This window comes from Alexandromys fortis, unplaced genomic scaffold (assembly GCF_014885135.2).
Source record: "Alexandromys fortis isolate MF-2015 unplaced genomic scaffold, M_Fortis_MF-2015_v1.1 scaffold_34, whole genome shotgun sequence".
NCBI lineage: Eukaryota > Metazoa > Chordata > Mammalia > Rodentia > Cricetidae > Alexandromys > Alexandromys fortis.
In genome coordinates this window covers 3,370,075-3,397,468 of record NW_026067933.1, presented here as the reverse complement: position 1 = coordinate 3,397,468, position 27,394 = coordinate 3,370,075, and the positions used below count along the sequence as shown (strand labels likewise).

Sequence of the window (27,394 nt, the reverse complement as noted above, 5' to 3'; positions counted from 1 at the left end):
TTAATTGCCTCATTGGCATGCCCTAATCTCTTCTCAGTACAGGTTGAATCAGTGTGGCAAGTGACAACATTTCTGTCTTACTTGTGGTATTAGGTGAAAATTATTCAGCCATTTGCCATTAAATATGATACAAGTTGTGGGTTTTCCATGGCTACCTTTTATAAAGGCGTCCTTTTCTACTCTTGGTTTGTATGTGTTTTGTGGCAGATTTTTCTGCTTTGTTTTTATCATGGAAGGGTGATAGAGATTTTCAAGCACTTTCTCTGTTTCCAATAAAAGGATAATGAAGATTTGGAGTTTATTGTATCAATTCTCTTTTCCAAAAAACTTACTAAATAGATCACAACTTTACAAAAGGCATGAAACAGTACTTTTGCAATTGTTTATAGATAAGTCGGTTTAAAGGCATCTAGCAGAATCAATTTGAAAAATACAAAAATAAAACTACATGAAATTTTTCTGGCAAAATGAATAGTACACAATTGCTGATGACATGTTCTTAAAAGAAAAAAGAAGCACAATAAATTAACAAACTATGATTATCAATCACTTTTACATGCACACAAAATACATAGTAGACTTATTAAAGGTCTCTGTGATGACTTGCATCTTCTGCCCCCAAAGTTTTACTAAAATAGAGATTTGAGTTTCAAAAACACCATTCCATTAACTTACTCAAAGCATACACTTCACGATTTGAGTAAGTTAAGCTCAAAACATAAAGCCGTATGCTTCAGCACATCAGCAAGCATGTTCGTCATACACAAGTTGACATCTGTGATGCCTAGAAAAATAAAGGCCCATTTATAGTTTGATTGTGCTCTGTGTATGAAATACAATGCCTTCTGCTTTAATCCGCTCCAATATTGGCCCATAGATCTCCTTCGTAAATGGCCCCAGGAGGCCTTTGGCTTCGATTTCACCTAAAAGAAAGCAGATTTTTGATTTTCAATTTAAAGGTAATGTTAAAGGTACATTTCCATGTCAAGAATCCAACACCAGGGCCAAATGGTATTGTATTCCGAAGCAAAGGTGTTCAATCTATATGTGACCATGAAGGGAGAACACGGAAAATTAAAATTTGAAATTCTTTACAGAAAGTTCCAACTTAGTCCCAGAGAGGGTAAGTAACATGATCGCTCCGGGAAGGTAAACTGGAATAGATTTTGTAGGTTGACAGCTGCACGTGGAGATAGGAACAGGAGGCATAAGGTGGGGAGGGGTGGGGAGGCAAAGATGACTGGGGTGGAGGTGGGCATTTGGGAGACTATGTTGAAACCTAGTGAGGTGGAAACTCCCTGGGAGGAAATCCATGACAGTGACCCTACCGAGGACTCTTAGTACTGGGGGATAGGGATCCTGAACTAGCCGTCTTCTATAACAAGGCAAGGCTTCCAGTGGTGGCACTGGGACACCAGACAGGCCACAAAACATTGACCTGCCTGAAAGATGTACTGGGGGAAAGGCAGCAGAGAACTTGTGAGAATGGTTAACCAACAGCCATTCTAACTTGAGGCCCACACTATGAGAGGGACCCATGCCCAACACTGTCTGGGTGACCAGGGACCAGAGGTTGGGTAACCCAGACACCTAGAATAGAACCAAATACAACTGACCAAGAAGAAGACAATAGAATGATTCCTAATAATATTCTGCTATACTCATAAATTGGTGCCTAGCTCAATTGTCTCAGAGAAGGTTCATCCAGCAACTGGTGGAAACAGATGCAAAAATCTACAGCCAACCATTAGGCAGAGTTGTGGAAACCAAACCATGCAGAAGAGAGGAAGGAAGGATTTTAGGAGCCAGAGGTGTTGAGGATACCATAAGAACAGAATTAACCAGGCAGGACTCATAGGGGCTCACAGAGACTGACAATCAGAGCCTGCATGGGTCTCTGCTAGGTCCTCTGCATAAATGTCATTGTTGTGTATCTTCCTGTTCCTGTGGGAAGTAGGATTGTTCCTGACTCCTTTTCCTGCTCCTGAGACACTTTTCCTCTTCCTTGGTTGCCTTGTCCAGCCTTGATACGAGGGTTTGTGTCTAGTCTTACTGCGTCTTGTTATTCTATGTTCATTTGAAATCCTTAGAAGGGCTGCTCCTTTCTGGAAGGAAAAGGAGGAATGGATCTAGGGGAGCGGGGGTGGATGGGAAGGGACCAGACAGAGTGGAGGTAAGGAAAACTGCACTCAGGATATATTGTATGAGAGAATAAAGGAAAGAAAGGATTGGCCTCATAGTTTGTAAATGATGCAAAAACATTAAGAATAAATTCTACTTAAAATTTGAGTTCTGTCCAAGCTAGTGATATGCTTTACGACAGTGTGCCACGGTGCTGGGAAGTAACAGGAAGTCACAGATGCCAAGCAACCAGAAAGTCACTAAAGGAGGCAGCTGATAACTCTCCAGGGGCCTGTGTCGCTGGACTATGCTTGTCAGTCCTCCAGCTCTAATGAATGTATCTTCCCTTGTATTTCAACTTGCAATAACTATTCACAATAAAAACTCCACTATAAGTCAAGGAGCACATCAGAAATACTTGTTCAGTATAGATAATATGCTAAGACATGAGAATTAATAAACCACCGTCTATAGCCCTCATGGTCTACAAATGAACACCCTCTGCTAATTCAGAGCAACCACTCACTAATAGTATACATGAAAAGGGAGGAATTTAGGAGCCAGAGGGGTTGAGGACACCACCAGAACAAGCTGACTTTCCACGTTCAATAGGAGGAGACCTTGGCCCACAGGTGTTGAGCTATATCTATTCCATCATTCTGAGGTCCTGTGACTAAGCTGGGTGAAAACTTGGTCTCTTGACAGGGCCTAATCTCATTCCTCACCATAGTGTGGCCCCCATCCAGGTTCCTCTAAGATTGTTCATTTTCAATAAAGCAAAACATTTGCTCTCCAGACACGGGCTGACTTGAAGGTAGAGGAAACAGACTCAGCCCTGATGAAAAAGGGACTTACCATCAAGCAACATTTTGGCTGCCATGGCCGTTGGCAACCCCACAGTTTTAGCCATTGCTGAAAAGCCATTGAAGTCTCCATAAACCACGAGATCAATGACTTTATTTTCTAAATGTCCAGAAGGATGTCTAATGCCAAAGCTGTCTCTCATCACAATCATATCCTTTTCCTCGGGACCTTGAGATAAATACAAACATTCTAAATCATCATTGACACTTACCCATTGTTGTAGTCTACCTTTCTGCCCTTCTTAGACATTTCCCATCCAATTACATATCATCACTAGATAACTACCTATGACGTTTTTACCCAAAGATCAGTGAAAACCTCAAAGAAATGGAAACTCGGACCACGTTCCTTTCTCAACATCGAGTAGTCTGGTTTATAAGATAAGTGCCAAAAATACTTGCTCCCCAAAATACCGCTTTGGTATTTACCTAATACATTACATACAAAATTCTTTCACCTTCTTGTAGTCCCTGAACTCATTATTTCCTGTTATTTTTTCTCCTGTTGCCTCTACCTAGTGCTGTTTCCCTCTTCTCAAATCTCTCCCTTTGTATTGCATGGATGCTGCTCTCAAAACCAATCCTTTGGCCAAACCGTTTTGGGGCTCTTCTTCAGCATAGTTTACTATAAGCCCATGACCTACCATACGAGAGCTTTGAGACCAAGTGCTTGGAGAATGCATCCACAATGGACTCGGCCTGAGGCACTTGCTCATCGCCCAGTAAGCCCAACCTGAAAAACACAAGTGCCGCTGTTAGTCCACAGTCTCTGCATGCTCTTCTCTGGGGAGGAGGAAAGAGCCCCTGGGCTCTTAGGAGTCAGCTCACAAGTTCTAAGATTCACCTGAACCGAAAATTGATAATGGGAGCGCCTTAGCATCAGAATCTCCCCGGGTCTCTGAAACACTGCTTCATAGAGCAGAGCAGAGAGGATATATGCAAACTCATTTTTATGACATTTTAAGAGCTAATTTACAGATGAGTGGTCTCACATGAATGAATAATGTACCATAGTCACATGAATGAATATTCTGCAGTCAATGGGGGATTACCCAGAGAAATCCCATGATCCAGGAATGGAATGAGAAAATGCTCCAAAATAAACATTTTTCAGTTCATAATTGCTATCAGGTTTCTTCACTTATCCAGCTTTTGTCCCAATATACACAATATATTACAATTTCTCTAAGGCCAACTAAAGAGCATCAATTAGCTAATAAACAGTTAATTAATCAAAGACAAATACAAAGTGAGTGGTGTGTCGTAGCCTTCCTTTGGCCAGAAAGGACTAGGTCATTAATCATTGGTTCAAGGTGTTTTGATCTAAATGAAAAGATGGGTACATACCATTCAGCAGCCTCAAGCTGAGTGCTATCCCCTCCCAGCTTTGTAAAGACCACTTCCTTAAGCTTCTCACATGAAGAGGAGCGGGAAATCCCAACTAGGTCACACAGGAGCTGTTTCTGATTGGGAAAAGAAACATGGGAAGTCTAAGTCCCTGAGAAATAAAACATCAGTTTTCTGAGAAATAAGTCCCAAAAAGTTTCTTAGAAATAATTGAGATAGAAAACTAAAACATAAATTATATATGCGTACAAATATATAAATATGAATGCATGTATAGCTATATGTTACAGATGCATGGGATGCGAGAACAATGTTTAACAATAATTTTTTAAAAATTCAGTGCTAAAAAAGAGAAGCACACAAACACTTCCTGCTCACGTATCTTCCCCATCCTGGTCATGTGTCATCTTCCCCATCACCTTTTTCACCCATACCACCCCCCAGAAACACACACACCCCTCACACACCCTCTAACAATCAATCTGGAGCAGGTTAAAGTACAAGGGACTTACTGCCATGGTTGCCAATGGCAACCAGAGTTCTTTTGTAGCTTCAATAGATGAGAAAGACCTCGCAGGGAATCAAATTTCAAAAGAACACTTAAAAGAGTGGTCATAGAATTTTCTTCTTTCTAAACAAAACCTTTTCCAGGGTCCTGGAAGGAAGCTAGGCTATGTTCACAAGTCAACCAATTGGTTTCCAGGCCCAGTGTGTCTCGCTACCTGGTTTATAAAATAGAAGTTCACTGGAAGGCATACCCACCCGTGTGCCTATGCATTGTCTATGGCAGCACGAGATTCTTCTGCAGATACTGCTTGGTCCACAGAGTCTAAAATGTTTCTACTCTGATGCTGTGCAACAGGTCTGTCATTTGTCACTTGTGCTCTGCAAGCTAACAGTATCCTGGGAGAGCTAGGACAGCCCCCCTCCCATCAGCTGGTAGTTAAATACCAGCCACTAGTGGGAGCTCTACTTGACATCCAGGGACAAGTCCTAAATCTCAGCCCAACTCTGAGATGCCAGGGTAGGGGTGACACAGACATAAAAACTCAGCAATAAACTTATTGCCCACGATGATAAGTGGCCCAATGAGAGGACTGGAAGACTCACACCAACATCTTCCCAAATACACACCAATGGGGCCAAGTGACCTATACAGCTGGGATATTCCAGACTGCAAAAACAAAGTGAGTGTATCTCCTTACAGGGATGCAGGGGTGAGGGTGGGGGGTCCTGTGAGTGAGTGAGTGCAGGGCATATTTTTACAGGGTGGAAGAGGGAGTCCTGTGAGTGAGTGAGTGAGTGAGTGAGTGAGTGAAATCTCCTTACAGGGCTGGGGGTGGTCCTGTGAGTGAGTGAGTTCAGGGCATCTCCTACAGGGTTGTGGGAGTGGGGGTAAGGGTGGGGATCCTGTGAGTGAGTGAGCGAGCGAGTGAGTGAGTGAGTGAGTGAGTGAGTGAGTGAGTGAGTGAGTGAGTGAGTGCAGGAGCAGCCAGGCATATTAGCACATCAACTTTTTCCATCCTCCCCAAGTGCAGAATGGGGAGGAGATGTTCGCAAAGACTCATCAGTGTACATGAGTCACAGAAGGGATGCTCTGGAGTTCTCTTGAGTTCTGTGCAAAGCGGAGCTCAGTGGGCCATCTCAGAAGGTGTGTGTACAGCAGACAGCACAATTCTGGAGTTACTCACCCAGGTGAGAGGGTTGGCCTCAGGTTGGAGCGCGGGATATGCTTCTCTGTTGATGAGACCTAACTTTACAAATCCGTTCAGAGCTTTGGAGTATCCCTGAAGCAAGAATTAATAGGCAGCAAATGAATATTTTCCTTTAAAGACAAATGAATTTCTAGCTATTTTTTTAAAGAAGGCATTTTTAAAGAGGGTTTTATATTTATAACCTATTTGGAAATAATCTTCATTGCTATTAGCAATGTCATAATTCAACTGGTTTACATAAAAGACTTTGTAAATGGGTCGTTTTGTTTTCTCGGTGCTATATTGTATGGTATGTTCTGGAAGCTTAAGGGCTAAGTTCCTGGTGAATCGTATAATGCAGTTTAACAGAATATTATTTAATAGTTACATTTTAATCTCTCTTTATTACACTGCTTTGTTTTCTTTTAAGTGCTAATGATCACATCCAGGGCCTTGTGCATACCAGGAAAGCACTCTATTGGCTTAACTTCTATCTATTTTGCTTTCTTGTGATGGAAGGGACAATAATCCATACCCCCTAAAAGAGAGAACCCATCCTATAGAGAAGATCTGGGTATGTGTAGAGTATGGGGAAGGATGCCATGCCATTCTGTTACCTGGTTTTATCATTTTGAATATACTCATAACATCTCAAACGTGGTCAATTGAAGCCCTATTTTGTGGTAAAGAAAGCATTTCAGATTGTTAAGGAAGTCCGTCTAACCCTGTAACTTCTCCCAGCCTCAGTCCATGTGTTTCAAATGTTGTTAACTCATCATGAGCTCTGAAGACATCGAAGATACATAAATCACCATCAACAAGACAAAGTTTATATGTTTAGTTATCAGCAAAAGGGGCAGATTTGTCACTCACAATGGAGTTGAACCTAGTAGGCCTTAACAGAAAACTGGAACCTACTTGGCACTGCAGGGGATTTAAGACCACTGTAATCTTACAAGCCTGAGAAATGAAGCAAGCACTCATCTCCAGCTACACCTGGAGTTGGCCTCCTACCTGCCCCCGATCCCTAAGGGGTCGATAAATGCATGCTTTTGAGTTGGCTCTCCTAACATTTTAATAAAAAGCTCCCCCACACCGTCCCAGTGAACTGAGTTGGAAACAGAATATCATAGCTGTATGAGGAGTCTGAGAATTAGCGGCAGTCGAGTGTTCAGTCCCAAACAAGACATTTATATCATCCCATGTAACATCGCAGAAGGAAGCAGAAAGACTGTAAAAGCAGGAGGACAGGGAGAGGGGAGAGAAGTGATGTAGTCTACACTGTGCACAAAAATTGCAGTTATGAATTCTCAACAACTGAGTGAGACTGCAGCATGTAAACATCCAGCAGCCAGGCAAGGGTGGAGAAGAAACTCAGGGGGCTCAGGTGCTCGTTGCTTAACAATTTCCTATGGGTAGAGTCAAGAAAAGGGGGAGTCTTTACCTTCAGTTTACACCCAATGGCAAGCCTGCCAGACTCCCTAAGGGATGGTACCAATTCACTGATCAGACAAATAGCCCTGTTGTATGACTAAACGGGTCATACAGCAAAACCAAGTCATCAACCTTGGAAAGGGACAAGTATAGAAAGGGGTGGAGAGATTGGGGGGTCAAGAGGTTATAGGAGAAGGTGTAACCCGAATGTATTATATAAAAGTATGAAATTGTCAAGTAACTAACTTAATAATAACTAACTTATTATCTGAAAACATAAACTCCAACTTGGTTTCCCATTTCAATTATTAGAAGAAAAATAAGCATATATATTTTTTACATCAAAACTAGCAATGTGTTTGGTCAGGATATACACATATGCGAGCCTGTTCCACCTTGTCTGAAGGTCACAGAGTTTGAGCTTAGTTTTGCTTTTTTTGAAGTTGTTGACAACAGGTGAGTCTACAAAATAAGATATCCTGACCTAGGGTGTGGTGACTTGGTGTTTTTGGACATTAAAGTGGCCCATAGAGGTGGATTGGTTCTATCCTGACCAAAGGTCAGAAATTTCAAACATATCCCTGTGCTCCTTCATTTAAAATAGGACATTTGACACAAGGAATGACTGCCTAGGATACTTGGTCTAGGGTGTGTTCACCACACATTCCTGCCCAAGACAGCAATGACTTTTCTCAGGAAATAATGACTTGATGTCTCAAGAATTAAAGCAAGTAACTGTGCTGGTTGTTCTTTGTGTCATGTTAAAGCAATACTTTACCTTCTTTTCCCCCTTTGTATTGAAGTATAAAAGCATGCGAAAAATAAATGCAGGTGAATTCAGCATTTAATATTCACTGATATTCCCTCCCGATGCTGTTTTGTGTTTTTGTCTCTTATTTCTCTTATAGTTCTGTTCCTTTTGCTTAATAATTCTAATCCTCATTCTAGTCCTGGAATGTATGAGTCATGTAAAAACTGGTTTTTGACAGTGTTTGAAATATAGCACTTACCTTATATCTCAGTGTTCCCCTCAACAATGTATGGGCAGATGGAATCCCATAAATTTCAGCATATTTTGTACTATCTCTGTTAGGATACCCTTCCAAGTTCAGGCCTGGGAAGTAATCCATGGATGTGACAGAGTCAAGAAAAGAGACTCCCCCTGTTACATTCACAACCTGAGGAAGAGTGAAAAATAGCTGGGGTTCACAACGGCTTGTTTCTTCTGGGTTAATCTGCATTACTTATACAAATGAAACTAACAGAACTTTGAAAAATGTTAATGAAACCACGATCAATATTTAGCATGCTATTAGCCAAGCTGTTCCCCCTGAAATAAATTGTCAGGCTTTCCCCCAGACTTCTAAATGCTAATCTGTAGGCAGAGACTGCTCTTTTGTTTCCCTGCCACCCAGACCCAAATAATAACACAGAAACTATATTAATTACAGTGCTGTTTGGCCAACAGCTTAGACATATTTCTAGCTAACTCTTAACAGCTGAGTTAAGGCATTTCTATTAATCTGTGTATCACCATAAGGTTGTGACCTACCAGTAAGGTTCTGGCTGGCGTCTGGCGTCTTTCTCCTTTGTCAGCTACGTGGCATCTCTCTGACCTCATCTACGTTCTCTCTGTATCTCTGTTCGGATTTCCCACCTGGCTTTACTCTACTAAGCCACTGGCCGAAACAGTTTCTTTAATAACCAGTGGTAATAAAACACATTCGTAGCATACAGAGGGGAATCCCACATCTCTAATACACTTTATTTTCTAAACAAAAGGCTTGTTTTCAATTGACTCTTGCCCCTGGCTAAAATAGTGTTATGCTGCATTAGGGATTTTTTTGTTTGTTTGTTTTGCTTTACTTTTGTGTAAGCTAGTAGTGTCAAGGAAGTATTCAATGGCTTGTATGCTCTGACAGCAATGGCAATATTCTTTTTTTAATTTCATGTCTCTTTTAGTACTAGTCTTGCACTTTTCACTCGCCCAACTATTGTTTATTGAATACCCATTAAATATGTGCCAGAGATGATACAAATTGTAGAGAGAATAAGAAAAATAATGAATAGAATTCAATTCACATCTTCTGTTCACCCTGTGTTTACTGTAAAAAACATTTGCTGAATGATCAGCAATCACCAGCAACTGTGTAAAGGCAGCAGAAGGAAGACCTCCCTTCACAACAGAGACAATACCAAGACTACACAATGAAGCTCAAATACAACTTCTTCTTAGTGAGAAGCAAAATCCTGGTTCCCTAGAGCCGTGTATTCCTCCCCAACACGTATTCAAAGTGCAAGGAGGTGTTGCTTTGTGTTTAACTTTAAGTAAAGTATTACATTTCACCTTAGAGCTGGAAGTCTGTGGTTGTCCTTGGGATAATGAAAAACATTCTGGAATGATAAAATTAGGGCTGAGGCTGCTGTCAGGCTGGACTTTGTCCTGCTGGAAACAATTTCACCCTGTTTCTAAAGCTGCACAAACCAAAACTGCAGGGGGCAGTTGCCAGGGTTCACAGGGATTTTTCCAAAAGAAGATGGGCTAAATGCAATGGTGCCCAGAATACATTTGTGGACGAGCTCACCTGTATTGAGGTGTAAGAGAGAAAATGGAAACTAATTTATACACAACCGAGGGTCCAGAAGGAGAGAGCTGCCTTGTACACAGATGGGTGGAGAGAGAGCTTTTCAGTTGAAAAGACAGATCGCTTGCAGTATGCCTTCTAGAATCTCTCAGAAAGAATCCAAGGAATGTGATGGATACTTCCCATTTAATGTGTTCAGAGCCCCTTCTTTAGACTGTACTGAACTTCTTCTAATAGAATTCTAGTTTTCAAAACAACTTAATACAGAAGCCACATGCTGGGTCTCTATATCCATTTCACTTCTGTAACCTGTAGCAATTCTAAAGTTCTTCTTCTTCAACTGAAGATCAAGACAATTTTTAAAGAAAAATTCTTGCCAGGCAAAATAGTAAAAACCTATAATCCCAGAGTTTAGGGGCCTGAGACAGGAGTATTACTAAAAGTTCGAGGTTAGCCTAGACTATGTACTAAAACCCTATATAATAAGAAAAAGGAAACAAACATATCAAATTAAAATAGATCAGCAAGTTTTGTAAAACCAGATAGTTTAAACTGACTGTCAGTGATTTACTTAGAGAAATTAACAGTCAATGAATCGGATCCAAAATAACAGTATGGCTATGAGGAACTAAGAGTTAGATTCCCTAATATGCAGACAGATAAGGAAAGAGACCACAGCCAGGTAATAGCAATTTGAACTTTCAAAATGGCTGTTTTTCTTCTCCGGGATTCTGGCATCTCTATCACACTCCTGATTTGAGACAAAATCCTGGAAGCTTAAAACTTGGTAAACATTTTTCCACTACGAGGCCCCCTCCTTAAGAAGAGGCTGAATTAGAAACTGCTGGGGTCCTCCCTCCCCACCACACACACTTTGCAGAAGGCTCTTCTCTGTGCCTTGCTGTGTGTGTAGTTCCTCGCCACTAATAAGAGCCTTTCTTCACCAGCTCATCTGTCTGGTGTGTTTCAGAGTTTTCCCTGCCGCTATCCATTGCTCCTGAAATTTTTCCTGCCTTTTCATTAGCTAACTGGCAAAGAAAACAAACCAATCGAGATCCCTCCACAGCAACACTTCCCACCATTTGATAAGTAGCTGGCAATCCCAGTGTCCTAGGTTCAAAAATAAGCCCCATCTAGTTCCGTGTTCTATTAAAAACTTTAGTGAAGACATTAAAATTCGTCTATCCATTTTACAGAGGAACTGTGTTTCTCTCTGCTCAGACAATGCTTGGGCCCCAGCCCAGCTCCCGGCAGAAGCACAACTCATCACATGTTGTGGTTGCAGGATTCTCTGAGGCCAGTTCTTTTTTTCACACACAAACATCACAAAACCAATGAGAGAATCACAGACATATATCTTAGAATAAATATTCAAATAGTCAAAATAAGTAATGAACCAGCCTGCCTCCATCTTGGGCTTGAAAGTCATCTAATCATAAAGACATACTAGGTTCATTCCTGTTTAGGATTAAACCTCTGTTTCTCAAAGATTGGGCTGTGCCCCATCTTTAACCTTAACTACAAATGGTTCTGCACTGCCTGTTCCAGGAAACAACTACCATGCTTTTGGTTCTAAAAATTATAACTATCTTGCAATTCTTTGTTTCAAAAGGTTGTTATGACTTCCTGTTGTTATGACCTTCTTATAATCATGTCTTTGTTTCATAAGATTGTTACATATAACTTGTTATGCTCTGCTCTGCTCCTGTAACTCTGCCTATTTTACCTGACAAATCCATTTAGAGACCCACTCTCCCTGAGCTATAAAAACATTGCCTACTTAACCATATCCAAGTGAGCATAGAGATCTACTATACATACGCCTGTACACATGTTGTATGTTTCTAAGTTTTCAATGTAGAAATGTTAAGTGTTTTTCTTTTATTTCATTACATAGCTGCGGCTATAAAATTGTAATAATGCTACTGTCCTGTCCAGAAACTATCTGAAGAATTTCTGGAAGTTTTAAATCTGTGGTAATACACTATGATTTATAACATTTTACTTGGGTGTGGCAAGTGTCGTCACTCAAAGTAGCACTTGGGATTTGCAACTCTTTTAGTTAGAACTCTTAAGAATTGAGAACAGTCACTGTTAATAAAGTAATCGCCACCCAACTGTGTTATGCTACAAACAAACAAAAAAAAAACATTGTCTACCTCATGTCTGTTAGAAATATTCTTTTTTTTTAATTTATTAAAGATTTCTGTCTCTTCCCCACCTCCCCCTCCCCCAATCAAGTCCCCCTCCCTCGTCAGCCCAAAGAGCAATCAGGGTTCTCTGCCCTGTGGGAAGTCCAAGGACCACCCTCCTCCATCCAGGTCTCCTAAAGTGAGCATCCAAACTGCCTAGGCTCCCACAAAACCAATAGGTGCAGTAGGATCAAAAACCCATTGCCATTGTTCTTGAGGTCTCAGTAGTCCTCATTGCCCGCTACGTCAGCGAGTCCGGTTTTAACCCAGGCTTTTTCAGACCCAGGCCAGCTGGCCTTGGTGAGTTCCCGATAGAACATCCCCATTGTCTCAGTGTGTGGGTGCACCCCTCGCGGTCCTGAGTTCCTTGCTCGTGCTCTCTCTTCTTCTGCTCCTGATTTGGACCTTGAGGTTTGTTAGAAATATTCTTAAGTGGAGCCTCTCCACCTATGCAAATAATTCCAACTAGACCAGATTAGACCAAATCAAAGATGCCCACGTGGGTGGCTGGGCGTATGGTAAAGAGAAGGGAGAGACAGAAAGGGGGGGGATAAACAAAACCCAAGACCACCTTTTCCTTTTTCTGGCGCAAGCCTAAATAGCCTTCGGGATTGGTCCTGACCCTCCCTGGAGAGGGGTCAGCACTTGGCAGGCTTCCCAGAGGTGGAGTCCAGACCAAGATAACTCCCAGGGGGAGGGGGCTTAAGATGGATGCTAGGGACTGGGGTGACGCTTCCAATCATCCCAGACTCCTTGGATATAGGGGTGTTAGAGGGCTGGGGTCTCATTTCCAAACAAACAATGTCCAATATCGGCCTCTTTAACCTCAACTGAGAGGGAGGTAGCCTATGTACATGAATTTTAAAAAATCTTTATTTAATTTAACCATGATCATTTCTCCTTAAACCTTTGGGATTAATCAATCAACTAATTAGAAATTTAGCACAGTAAATGTACAGGCTGCCATCTACTAGGGATCCTCAGCCTTTTAATGTTTGATGTGCTTACTTTTAACTCATGTAATTGCACTTTTTTCAGAAATATAAACAGGCCATCTGTCTAGCTGACCAATTGCTGGTGTACGTTCTACGGTATCACATGAACATCTTTGTTTGGCTTTATTTCTGGATCACTATTGTCAAAAGGATATTGACCCAGTACAACATCAAGGATCCTGATACAAGTATCTCCTTCAAAAGCTGTGATATTGTTATGGTCACGGGGAGCAATGAGTAACTAAAAGGGATTTTCTGAAAAGGAAGAGGGGCTTGCTTCCCACATGCATGGATCTCCCACTTTCCATGGTACTTTCCATGGGAAGTATACCACCACCTATGAAGGATGGAACTAAGAGAACACTAGTCACTGCCTTCAGACATTTGGGAGGAAGTCGGATTTGCTAGGAGACAGAGCAATACCAATGAACTGACAAGAATACAGGACGATACGCTATGTTCTAATTCATAGGCTCCTTTCTAATTACTAGAAGTGTTTCAGGCTTCAGATTCAAGCCAAAAGTAGGGATGTCTTCATCATTACAGTTCTATAAATTCTGTAAAGCCGGCTCTGTGGCTGAGGTGACAGGGGCAGAGAGGGTAGTGGCAGAGGGGACAGAAGGGCAAAAACATGAGAGACTTTCTAAAGGAAGTTTAACAATCAAGACTGGAGAACAGAGTTATAGACTTGAATCACGGAAACTTCTTAGACACAGACAATCCAAGTACCGAAGTGTCAGACACTCTGATTGAGTTCAGACAAAAGAACAGCGAACAAAGACTGGAGTGGCTAGGCAACTCTGCAAGAGGAAATCTGAACAAGACCTTGAAAAAGTATCTTTATAGCAGAGAAAAGAGAAGTATCGTGTTTTTCTCTTCAAATCTGCCAGTGTCAGAAAAAAATGTAAGAAATCCCTCCATTTAAGAAAACAAGCTCAGGATGAAAGGGGTAGGGAGGACCTTCACACTCAACAAACACAGCTTCTGCTGCCAGAAATGACTTGCTGCTTTGCCTGGGCCCTCAGGAGCACCGAGTTATTTCCAAAACTAGTATTTGCTAATAAGTTGGCTGTTAGGCAGATCACAGTCTACATGGATTCACTAATTCACATAACAAGAAGGCTACAAAGTGCCATACACCAGTGGCACATGTCTTTAATCCCAGCACTCGGGAGGCAGAGGCAGGCAGATTTCTGTGAGCTTGAGGCCAGCCTGGTCTACACAGTTAGTTCCGGGACAGCCAGAGCTATTGCACAGATACATGCACAGATAAACCTGTATTTTAAAAAAGGAAAAAAATGTAAAAGGAGAAAGAAAGATGCAAAGTAGTTATTATCACCCTTGTTTTCAGACAAGTATCCTGTGTTAGCAGGACTAGAGTGCAAAGCCAGGCTTCTGATGTTGATACCTTGCTTGTCCCTAAAGGTATGTGCCACTGACTGACTCCAATTCTCTAATTCTTGTCTTCCTCATAATTTGTACAGCCTCCTGAACACAAACACGTCATGATCAATAGGAGCAGACATTTTTTTCAGCCTTTGCATATTACTCTATACCAAACAAGAGCCAGAGATATTGCCAAGGTGAAAAGGGGCTATTGATACACAAAGGGAGACAGGCTGAGGAAATGTGATTGGTAGGATGTCAGGCATGGAATTTCCGTGCTCCCTCACATAGCAGTGCCTGGTGCCTGTTCTCTGGAGACACTGTGAAGGATGTCAACATGAGCACCAGAACCCGGAAGTGTCTTTCTCATCTTAAAGCATCCCTCTAAAATATCCTGCTTGACATAGCTGTAGTGTTTGACATACTGTGATTCTCTGGTTACTAAGTTTTTTGTTCTGAATTTCAGTTGCTTCTCTGAACATCTCTTGGTGAGCTTTGAAAATTCTCCAAAGTCCAGCAAATTAAAATCTTCGGGAGCGAGGTTTAGGCATCCATTCTTTTCAAACTCTCCTTATGATGCATTCAATGTGCCGCTACATCTGTGAGTCACGCTGATGTCACAGACATCAGTGACCAAGGCTGATAGAAACATTCACCTTGAATCATCGGAAATCCTGTCAAATACAGACTATGTGATTGCTAACTATACTCACCCTATGTAAATGAACTCCTTCCTCTTAGCTAGTGGTAATTTTATACCTCCTAACAAATCTTTCCTTATTCCTCTCTCCCTAAATATTATCTGGAAAAGGAATTTTCATATGATCTTACCACAAAAATAAAAAAAGAATGTTTGAGGTAATCATTATGCTAATTGCACTGACATGATTCTTGCATAAGTAAATGTGTTACATTGTATGCCATTCCTGCATATATCATTATAAAATTCAAAACTTTAAGAAAAAACCTTTAGTATTGGAAAATATTTAGATTCACGAATAAATTGAAAATGTGAATATTGGAAAAAATCTTTTTCATATAGCTCTGAGTGCATTTTTTATCCTGAAGGGCCAAGACTGAAGCAAGGTAAAAGAGATGCCTAGGATACCTGATTCACAAATGAACCCTCAATCTTAATACATTTTTCCCCCAAATGTGAGTTTTCCTTCCAGTTAGAAGCACACATACACAGATGGTCAGCTGTAATGTTGAGGCCTCCTCTGTCCCTTGCATTCTCTAACTGCAGGTGGGGCTCACTCAACTTCTCTTCCTCCTTATAGCCATGCTCTAACATGAATGACAGTGCTCTTCCCCAGCGGATGTTTTCCAGAGCACATCCTCTCCCAGTACACTCTGCTTCCCAGCCTCAATCTATCCACACGAGAGGCAATTGAATTCTGGTCTGCAGTTCTGTGATAAATTATACATTGGAGGAATTCTTCCTTGGTTTATAGTTATTTAATCCAGTTTCTAGCTCCCCTCATAACAACAACAAAATGGAATCTTATAAAAAGAATTGGCTTTGGAGGAGTTAAGGACATGACTCAGCTAATACAGACACTTGCTACCAAACTTGAGGATCTGGGTTTGAACCTTCATAGTAGGAGAGAATCAGCTCCTGGAACACTCTCTGTAGACAAGGTTGGCCTTGAACTCACAGAGATCTACCTGATTCTGCCTTCTGAATGCTGGGATTGAAGATGTGCATCCTCACCTCTAGATGTGCACCGTGGCTTACACAGTTATGGATGTTTGTGCACACATAAACATACAATAATAAATAAACGTAAAAACAATTTTAATAGCTTTGTAATTAGTTGAAACCAGGGTTGAGTCTCAGGTGATGGGCCTAAATCATCCTCTCCATGCCTTAATCTTATTATTATAAAATAGTAAAAGTAATACCAATAACAGTGTTAGATAGCAAACAGGGAAGAGCTGTTAGTTTTATTCTCTGAAGGACCAAACCTCTCATGCAAAGGGGGACTTTGTAGCCATGCATTCTCTAAAATCAGGAAAGTCAGCTAGTCAATATGACAATCCCTGGTGCCAGTTTCAAAGTCTTGTGTCATACTTCAGTTCAGTTTGTGTCATACTGAAATTACTTGAACAAATAACCAGCATTTACATAGGCAAAGAAGATAAGAAACTCATTTGCAGAAGCAGCCAAGAAGGAAGAATGAACATGGGATGGGTTGGAAACAATCAAGGTGACCTCATTAAATGGAACAGAATAATAAATACTAGGAGACAGCAGAGAAGACAAGGGAGAGCAGGTAGCTGCCATCAGACAGCACTGCTATGGTGTGTGTGTGGGGACACTCAGAGTCCCCCAGCTACCGCCTCAGGCTTTTATCTCTAAGGTGTTCATGATGCTCCTTTACCTTCCCATTGAGCAGGTAGCTAGCAGGCTGCATGATGTTCATCAAGACTCCCACTGGACTCCAGCTGAATTTGTATCGCAATGGGTTGTCTGAATATTCAGGGGCCGGGAGGCCGCCGCAGTAGGAAACATAAGACTCAACCTACAAATAAGGAAGAATCAATAATATTAAGAAGAATTATTATTTTTCAGTTAGGGTTCATGATATCAATTAGTATGTTTTGAAGTTATTGAGGCTTTTAAATATATATTCTCAAAGACAAATACTTAACAAGAACTACACACATATATATGAAAGTGTATATCTATAATATATGCAAAAATATGAATTATATAATATATCCACTAGAGATAATGGCTAAAATTTTGATCATTTAAAAATTCCACTATTAGAACTGGAGAGATGGATTAGGAATTAAGAATGATTGCTGCTCTTACAGAGGACCAAATTTGGTTTCCAGCACTCACACTGGTCAACTTACAACTTCCTGTAACTCCAGCCAGCTTCAGAGACTCTAACACCCTCTTCTGACCTCTGAGGGCATCCACATATATGTGTATCCATACATGCAAACATATATGTATGTGTGCATAAATGAAAGTAAGACAAAGCTTTAAAATAACTAAATTAAAATTCAACTATTAATTCACTTTTTCTTGGCTTGTTCCTACAACTTTTATATTAAAAAAAATACATACATATGTGTATATATACCTATATATATACATATATATGTCTTTGTGTATGCCAAAAATTAAAGCACTTAATTTGAGTGACTATATCTACATATATAGTAATTCTGTTAGATATAAATGCTTCATAAACAACAGACTAATATTCCAATTTTTTTCTCACTTTTAAATGTCAAGCATCAGAAAATCTATCTCAAAGAACAAAGTCTTTATTAAACAAGGATGTTATGGTAACGTCTCTCTCTCTAACACTCAGTTACAAAGAAAGCTCAAGTTGTGTACTCTGCAAATGTATCTGTAGATGCTGCAGTTTTTGCGGTTCCTAGTCAAAGGATGAGCTGTAGTACAGAAGACCACTAATGAGAAGCAAAGGAAGATCCCATCTCTGCTGAGGAAGCTTAATCCTCAGTACTTTCCTAAGTGGAATTCTGCATCGGAACTGGGCTCACCGTGGCTCCCAGCTCTTTGGCCTTATCAATTGTTTCCATTGCCAGCATGTGATCAAGACCAGGATCTAATCCCAATTCACCAATGACTGTGATGCCAGCGTCATCCACACTGCCACAGGCGGAAAAAAAGGAAAATGAAAAGGTCAGACACAAACGAGGAACACGGCCACTGGAGGCACCTTCCCGGAAGTGGAGACTCACCTCTTTTCCAGTTCTTTCATGGCTGGTGTGATGTAGCTTGCGGTGATCATGTTGACTCTGTTTGAGATGCAGGCTTTGGCCACAACAGGATGCAACACATAAGGCAACAAACTTAAAACAGAGGGAGAAGGGATTCAGAAGCTTTGGATCCCAACCCTCTCTCCCTTCCAGGATGTTTGAACTGTACTACAGATTAGTTCTGAGAAAAATGCCCAAATTTAGCAATTCTCTCAGCAGTGACCAAGGTCTTCTGAACTGCAGAACATATTCATCCTGCTGCCTACCACATAACAATCTTTACTAACCCTTTCTATACTTCTTAAAATTTTTATAGTTATTTATTATGTGTATGTATGTACATAAGGGACCACATGAACAACACAAATATCTCATGATCCAGATATTTTATTTCTAATTTTCTAACACAGAGTATACATACACCTGCCAAAAGACAAATACTAAGTGTACAGCATAACAGCCAAAATCAAAAGCAACTAAATTCTATCAAAGTAACAATAGTGTTAATGGAATACTCACACAGAAGGGCATACACAGTTCTCATAATTACAGTATCAAATGCATGAGGACTGTCATAAACAAGGGCATACTGAATGAATCAACTATACAAACTTTGAAAACATGTAAAATCTAATGTAATTGTTAGAAGAACAGTGTTTACTCTAAGGGATAGAGACAAAAGCAACAAAAGGTTAATAAGAGGGCTTGTGGGATATTATCAATATTGTTTCTTGACATGAATAGTGGTTATAAATTTTGTTAACTTTGTAGGTATCCATTGAGCAACATAATTGTTTTTATCCGTGTGTGTATGTGTATGTGTGTGTGTGTGTGTGTGTGTGAGAGAGAGAGAGAGAGAGAGAGAGAGAGAGAGAGAGAGAGAGAGAATTTTATTAATTAGCTCAAGCTGGCCTCAAATTTCCAATCTTTAGCTTCAAGCAAATAAACAAGCTCTATGAATATGGGAATGTACCATCACACCCATACATAGTTATACTTTCTATATTTTCATACATATGTTCTTCAGTTAAATGTTTATGAGAAAGGAAAAGACATAAGAGGGAAGGGAAAGGGGGAAAGAAAGGCGGGAAGAATTTATAGAAGATAAATACAATAAAGCACACTCAGGACTTTGTTTTGCCAAATACCTGATAACAAGGTCATGTGATGCTACCAAGGATTGCAGCTTCTCTTCTTGTTTACCAATGTTCACGCTAACAGGGTTAATATTGTATTTCTTGCTTAACTGTTGCATTTGGTTTGTCATGTCAGAGCCTATTTTGAGAACACAAAAGTACATTTTTTTAGAATACCTCCCTTTAGACACATTTTCCTATCTCTACAAAATAGCTTTCCAAAACTCAGAGATGAAAGTCAGCTACAATTCAGATTCAACATGCAATGAAGTTAGTTATCTTCTTTTCTAAAAAAGGAATTAAGACCTGTATTTACCTACTGTTATTTCTATATTGTTGTCTCTTGACAGATATTCTAAAACAGGCCCAGACACATAGCCAGACCCAAGCACCAACACCTTCTTCTTGGTACTCATTGAAAGGGATTGAACGCGTTCTCTGTTTAAAAAGACAAAAGATGGGAGTAATTAAAATTTCTTTTAAGTAACAGAAGTTTTATATCCCCAAATTCTACACAACCTTAGATGACAAGGCAACAAAATCTCCCTGCATCACTTACAGTAGAAACTCCAACAGGAAGGCCTTAGGTCAATGCTTTTCATTATTTGTTTTAGATCTTGTATGATAGACCCTGACATCTCAGATGCCCAGTGTCTTCTGACGTCCATGAATTCCGAGGGCCAGAATGAGAACTGGACTGTTTTCTCCTCTGCTACTTACAAGTGAGAAGCTGAGTGACTTGTTTCATTCTTTATCCTCCCAGACTTGCTTATTCAATACTATGCTGAGTCTGGGTGCTGGAAAGCTTTTTTCCTCCTCACAGAAGTCCAAGGAAAAACAGCTTCATCACTAGATCTAGTATCTACATCAAACACTGTCTTGTCAAGTATCTTTCAACTAATGTAAGAAATTAAGACTAGAAAGGACTTGACTTCTTGAACCATTGATTCTGTTAAAAGTAAACAAGTGTGAATTTAAGATGCCCCCACTACTCTTGACTCATGCATATGACTGATAAGATTTCTGTTATGCACTAACACCATCCCATTTAACCTCTGAGAGAACCACCACTATCTGCTTATTAGATAGTCTTTCCAGTAGTACCTAATAGGATTTCTATAATTGCAACATTTTGATGCATAAATATAAAATGTTCGAAACATATTTTTAGAAATCTACTCAGATTTGACATCAACAATGCCCCTAAATCCCAAATTCCAAGTCACTAATCACTGCACTAAGCAATGAAAAGTATCCACGAATAAGTTAACAATCAAAATAAAGTAAATTCCCTTCCCAGATCTCCATTATCAGATTCCTGGCGTAAGAATACATTAGGGAATGGAAACAGAAAGTTCCAGCGACTGCAGCCAGTCAGAGCAGGTGCCCCAGGAAATCTGGTGCATAGACTAAAGAAATGGCTGACCGGTTGACACATCATTACTATCACAGTAAGACATCATCAGGTAATAAGAATAAACAGAATTGGGAATAACAAGCAAACAAGAAGGCTTCTCTATAAGAAACTCTCCTACAGAACTATAGAGGTAATTTGATTTTAGAAGGAAAAATACTCAGTGTTTTATTCCAGAAGATACCGTTGCCACATTAGATTCACCAGTTCAGAGCAAACCAACACATGCAAGAGAAGCACATGGATGGGGAACCCTGATCCTGGCACGTCTTTTTATCTCTTGTGGCAAGAACCACTGAAAAGAAGGAAAGGCAGCTGTGCTATTGGGTTTGTGTTTTCCCTCTGTGGTTTCGCCCATTTTGTGTGTTACTTTGTAAAATGTGAAGAGACCAGCAAAGTAGATGAGATCAAGTGCAATCTGTGGGAGAAACAAGAATATTTCAAACATCAATGTTTCCAGACTCTGGACGGGAATGTCAGTTAAGGAAGAAGAGTGCTGGCTGAGCCCTTAGTAAATTCCTGGGCTATTTTAGGCAACTTTCTCCTCTCAACATTTTCCTACTGCACTGTCTCTATTAATGTCTATTCATGGTCTCACTTTACCAAACATTATACTGAACAAAAGAAAGTCCAAACCTTCAACGAAACCCCAGCAGAAAGTGCCACAGGAAGGGTTAATATGCTCATTTCCTTTGAAAATAATAATTTAGAAATCACAATGTGTGGATTGAAGAGAAAACACAAAACAATTCAATAGCACATTGTTCAGCTTCTCCTCAGTTACAGGCCAGACCCCCTAAGATGTTAATGGCTGTGAGGATGCTTACTGCTCTTCAAAGAAAAAGAACTCACATTGCTTCAGCTAGTTGCTTACTTTGGATTTCAAACACTGTCAACCTTCACATGCTATATAAATCTAGCATTAATAACTATCACTGAAACCTTTACGTACACTCATCAAACCCAAAGTAAGAATAAATTACTTACCTGCTTTCTCGGAGTTTCTGGATATATTTGTATTTGTCAGTCAATACACCATTGGATGTAATCACTGCCTAGACATGTATACATAAGACATTTCTTTAGTATCCAACATTCTAGTCCTAGAAACATGGCTGACAGAAGAGACAAAACAACAGAAATATGAGAGAGGGAGGAGAAGAGAATGGAAAGAAGGGAGCCATAAGAGAGAAAGCTGGGGAAGGGAGGAGCATTGTGGAACAATCTTTTCGTACACTGTGACTATATATTACTCTCATTGGCTAATAAAGAGCTGACTGCCTATAGCTGGGTAGAAGGAGGTTAGGCAGAAAAATCAGACCAAGAGGATACTGGGAGGGAGAAGGGTGGAGTCAGAAGAGTCACCAGTCAGCCGGACACAAAAAAAAAAATGGGATAGAGGTAAATGCCACAAGCCTCAGGGCAACACATAGGTGAATAGAAATGGGTAAAGTTGAAGAAAACTCAATCATACCACAGGGATACTTGTTCAGCAATGCTCATAGCACCATTATTAGGAATAGCCAGAACCTAGAAACAACCTAGATGTCCCTCAACTGAAGAATGAATAAAGAAAATGTGGTACAATTACACAATGGAGTATTCCTTAGCTGTGAAAAACAATGACATCATGAAATTTGTAGGCAAATGGATGGAACTAGAAAAACTCATCCTGAATGAGGTAACCCAGACTCAGAAAGACCAACACAGTATTGTCTCACTCCTAAGTGGATAAGAGGTGCAAAGCAAAGAATTACCAGCCTACAGTCCACAGATCCAGACAAGCTAGGGAACAAGGAAACACATGGATCTTTCAGGGAAGGGGAATTAGATGAGATCTCCTAGGTAAACTGGGAGTAAGGAGGGATGGTAAAGGGGAGGGAATGGGAGATGCGAACATAAGGGAATGGGATGGTTGAGGGGGAAGAAGGACAGAATAGGAGAGCAACAAAAGAGAGATCTTGACAGAGAGAGCCACTATGGGATTAGGGGGAAAACTGGTGCTAGGGAAATTCCCAAGAATCCACAAGGATGACCCTAGTTAAGACTCCTAGCAATAGTGGAGAGGGAGCCTAATCTGGCTTTCCCCTGTAATCAGATTGGTAAATACCCCAACTATCATGATACAGTCTTTATCCAGCAACTAATGGAATCATATGCAGAGATCCACAACCAAGCACCAGGAGGAAATCCAGGAATCCAAAGATAGGGAGGAGGAAATATATGAGCAAGGGAGATCAAGATTATGCTAGAGACAGTTGAATCACAGTCATGGAAACTCAGAACTCTAGACCCACAGCTGTGGAGCCTCCATGAGACTGAAGTAGGCCCTCCATATATGGGAGACAGTGATGGAGCTTGGACTATCTGTGAGGCAACTGGCAGTAGGACCAGATCTATCCCTGATGCATGAGCTAGCTTATTTGAGCTCATTCCCTATGGTGGGATGACATGTTCAGCCTTAATGCAGGGGAAGGGGCTTGGTCCTGCCCCAACTTAAGTGCCAAACTTTGTTGACTCCATATGAGAGCCATTACCTGTTGGGAGGAGTGGGTAGGGGGATGGGTTTTGGGGGGGAGGTAAGGAGAGGGGTAAGAGGAGGGGTCGGGGGGAGGACTATGGATGGAATGTAAAATGAAATTTAAAAATAAATTACAATAAAAGGGAAATGGGTTAAGTTGTAAGAACTAGTCAACAGTAAGCCTGAGATTGGCTGAGCATTTATAATGCATATTAAGTCCTGAGTGATTATTTTGGAACTGGCAGTTGGGACAGGAGAACTCTGCCTACAGAGGAAAAAGAACAAATACCCAAGGAAAAGGGGAGAATGAAAGATAGTAGAAAAGGCTACATTCACAGGAAGTTCTCGTAACTTACATCTCGAACCACTGGAGAGAAGTTCTGGCTTTCGAGGGGCTGTGACGCATCTGATAGCAACTGCAACGACAGAGAATGGGAAGAGATGAAAGCTCAGGAGCGGCTCGATGGCATTTTAGAAACACAACAAAGTTTTGCTTAAAGAAAAAAATTTCTGAATACTACTAAATATAAATAATTGGTCATAGAAATCTGTAGATAATTCTGTATCCAGGAATATAGCACTTCAAGGCAAGGTCCAATTTTAAAACTCAAATTTGATTCTAATCATCTTTGCTTGCTGAGAACACACAAAAACTCTTTCACAAGCAATCAGAGGTATTATATTGAATGTGTTTCAAATTCCTCAAGCATTAAAGCCATAATCTGCTTTCTGAGTACCTCTGTCCCACCCCTAAGTTTAAACTGCTCCATGAGAAATAGTCAAGCTCACCAACCTCATAGCAGACGTCACCCTTTGGCCAAATTTAGTTATGTGGGACCACACATTTCAAACTCTTAGGGATAATGGCTTGAACAAACAGAGCTAAAAATGACGCCTATAAACTCTGTCCATTTTCTTGAAGATTGAATCAGATAGACATTGACAGAAGTACTTTCTCTCTCCTCCTCCTCCTCCTCCTCCTCCTCCTCCTCCTCCTCCTCCTCCTCCTCCTCCTCCTTCTCTCTCTCTGACGCAGGGTCTACCTGCATAGCCCTGGCTGGCCTTGAACTCACAGAGATCTGCCCGCCTCTGCCTTGCGTATGCTGGAATTAAAGCTGTGATCAGCCTGGGCCACATCTCCCATATTAACACCCAAGAAGCCTTCTCCTTTTACCAAGACCCAGAACTCTTGTTCCCAAGTAACAGAGTATCAGTCGGGACTGTTACCTCAGATATTCAAAGATGAAACAGAAAGTGTCTTTCTCTACCATTCCTAGGCTGAGGTCTAGAACAGTTACCCAAATAAACAAAACTTACAGAGGAGATGCTAGAAACAGAATGTAAACTTGTTTTCCTGTGCCTGAAGCAGATAATCAACAAATATCTATTGAATCCCAGAGGAAAAAAAAAACTTCCTTATAATTCCAAAGCCTGTGCCCTGTAATACCACAGAATCTGTACAGACTTTAATAGTGAAAAACGAATAAAGTATAGTAAAATGACCCCTAATGACATTCTGCTACACTCATATATCAGTGCCTTACTCAGTCATCATCAGAGAAGCTTCCTCTCGCAGCAAACAGAAACAAACACAGAGAGCCACAACCAGATATTATGCAGAGTGAGAGACCTTGGAGCTTTCAGCCCTAACTGGGATGTTTTCATCAAATCCTCCCCCACAAGGTTCAGGGAGCCCTGTAGAAGAGGAGGCAGAAAGAGTATAAGAACCAGAAGGGATGAAGGACATCAAGAAAACAAAGCTCTCTATACCAACATGATCAATGCACATATGAACTGGCACAGGGCCTGCATGAGTCTGCACCAGATCCACTGAGTATATATTATGGCTTCCAGTTTAATCTTTTTATGGGATTCTTGAGAGTGCAAATGAGTGGGTTTCTCTTTCTTGAGCCTTCTTTTGGGCTCTTTGCTTTCTGTTTCTTTCATCAAATTCTGACATGTTATTTTGCTTTCTCTTATTTCACTATTTTATTGTCCCATAGAAGCCTGTTTTCTGATGACAGAGAGTCAGTGGAGCCAGCTGGGAAGGGAGGTGGAGAGGAACAGGAAGGAGTAGAGGGAAGGGAACCATAATTAGAATATATTATGAGAGGGGAAAAAGTCTGCTTTCAAGGAAAAAAATGATTTAAAAAAGTCATAATGAGGGGGAAATAGGGTATTATATAAACTCTAAAATAGTTATTGCTACAGTTTGTAACGAAAAGTTCCCCTCGGCTCATGTGTCTGAGCACTTGGTCTTCAGCTGGGAGTACTGTTTGTTTTGGAAGAGTGTGGAGCTTTTGGGGACTGAAGAAAAGCGGGTTACTGAGGGTAGACCTTGAGGTCTGCATTTCATCGTTGTTTTTTGTCCTCCCTCCACTTCCTGTTCTTCCCAAATATGATCAAGCCATTCCATGCTCACAACTGAAGGTCATTCTTTCTGCCTTGTTCTGAAATAAACCTTTCTTCTCTTAGTTGCTTCTTATCAGGTATTTAATCACAGCAATGAGAAAAAACTATCCAGAGAATTGGTACAAAGAAGCGGGGAGATTGCTATGATAAACTGACCATATGAGCCTCAGTCCTTTGAAGCAAGTGTATTAGAAAAACATGGAAGAGTATGGAAGCCCGATAGCTAAAGGAGTCCTCAAATATCCACTAGCAAACATTATTTTGAGTGAAGTAATCCAGACACAGAAAGACAATTATCACATGTACTCACTCATAAGTGGTTTTTAAACATAAAGCAAAGAAAACCAGCCTACAAACCACAATCCCAGAGAACTTAGACAACAATGAGGACCCTAAGAGAGACTTACATATATCTAATCTACATGAGAAGTAGAAAAAGACAAGATCTCCTGAGTAATTTTGGAGCATGGGGACCTTGGGGAAGGGTTGAGGGGAGAGGACAGGCAGGGAGGGGAGCAGAGAAAAATGTAGAGCTCAATAAAAAATAAAAAGAATAAAATCTTAAAAATCCATTAGCAAAGCTAACAGACCATTCTGATAAGAACTGGAAAGACCAAACTGTCAATGGGAGACTTATTGTAAAGTCTGGGACCATGGGTATTCAGACAGAAACAGGACTCTATCAGGCACTAGACCAGAATCCATTTGTGTTACATTCTGGGAAAGAATCCAGCTACTCATGCTCATGTCCAAAAAACTTAACTGAGACCAGATCCAAACATGGTAGAGTAGGGACGGGAAAGATGGCTCAGCAGTTCAGAGCACTTTTTCTCTTGCAGAAGACAAATCTTGGTCCTTAGAACCCACATGGGGGCTCACAATGGTCTATAACTCTAGTTCCAGGGGATATGTCATCCTTTTCTGGCCTCCATGGGTACCAGACATATGGTACACATGGATACATGCTGACACTCACTCACATACAATTAAACAATTATTTTTAAAAATTAAGTAATAGACTAATTTGTTGAGTGGAAAAATTTGAAGATGGTGTAGCATTCAGAATATGGTAATGGCTATTACCGTGTTTGCCATATTTGTGAGAGGGAGCAAATGTGGACAATGAGTTCAAGTGCTAGGACCCACTCAAAGGTGAGAGAATGGATTACACACACAGGCAATACCACATGCACATCCACACACCTCCTCTCTCTCTCTCTCTTTCTCTCTCTCTCTCTCTCTCTCTCTCTTTCTCTCTCTCTCTCTCATTCACTCACACACACACACATACACACACTAAAAATTTTAAATTAGTCTATAGAATATACCAATTAAACAGAATAAAAACAAATGACATGATAAAGTACTAGATTAAGCTCATCCATAAACACAGATTTAATAATCCCAAGTAAGATAAAGCAATGTATTAACTCGATATCAGTTAACGGGTAATATGAACACAAGCATGTATGAATGCATACATACAAACACACAACACAGAGATATGTCAGAATAACTTTATAGTATAATTGTCAGTAATAGCTACAAAC

General features: G+C 40.5%; 1 protein-coding gene across 5 annotated transcripts in view; it reads right to left on the bottom strand.

Annotated features, from left to right (window-relative positions):
* Positions 1-266: 266 nt before the first annotated feature.
* Positions 267-27,394, bottom strand: part of Aass (aminoadipate-semialdehyde synthase) — a 59,681-nt gene continuing 32,553 nt past the window's right edge. For all 5 annotated transcript variants that reach the window (XM_050145949.1, XM_050145952.1, XM_050145953.1 and 2 more), the window contains 13 exons: positions 23,789-23,848; positions 21,899-21,966; positions 19,814-19,935; positions 19,510-19,636; positions 18,344-18,454; positions 18,143-18,251; positions 17,002-17,142; positions 8,470-8,637; positions 6,023-6,118; positions 4,332-4,447; positions 3,629-3,717; positions 2,977-3,153; positions 267-923 (listed from right to left, as the gene is read on the bottom strand). In XM_050145949.1, the coding sequence (XP_050001906.1) occupies positions 805-923; positions 2,977-3,153; positions 3,629-3,717; positions 4,332-4,447; positions 6,023-6,118; positions 8,470-8,637; positions 17,002-17,142; positions 18,143-18,251; positions 18,344-18,454; positions 19,510-19,636; positions 19,814-19,935; positions 21,899-21,966; positions 23,789-23,848 (1,503 nt within the window). In that variant the 3' untranslated portion in view covers positions 267-804. The remainder of the gene's footprint in view (positions 924-2,976; positions 3,154-3,628; positions 3,718-4,331; positions 4,448-6,022; positions 6,119-8,469; positions 8,638-17,001; positions 17,143-18,142; positions 18,252-18,343; positions 18,455-19,509; positions 19,637-19,813; positions 19,936-21,898; positions 21,967-23,788; positions 23,849-27,394) is intronic.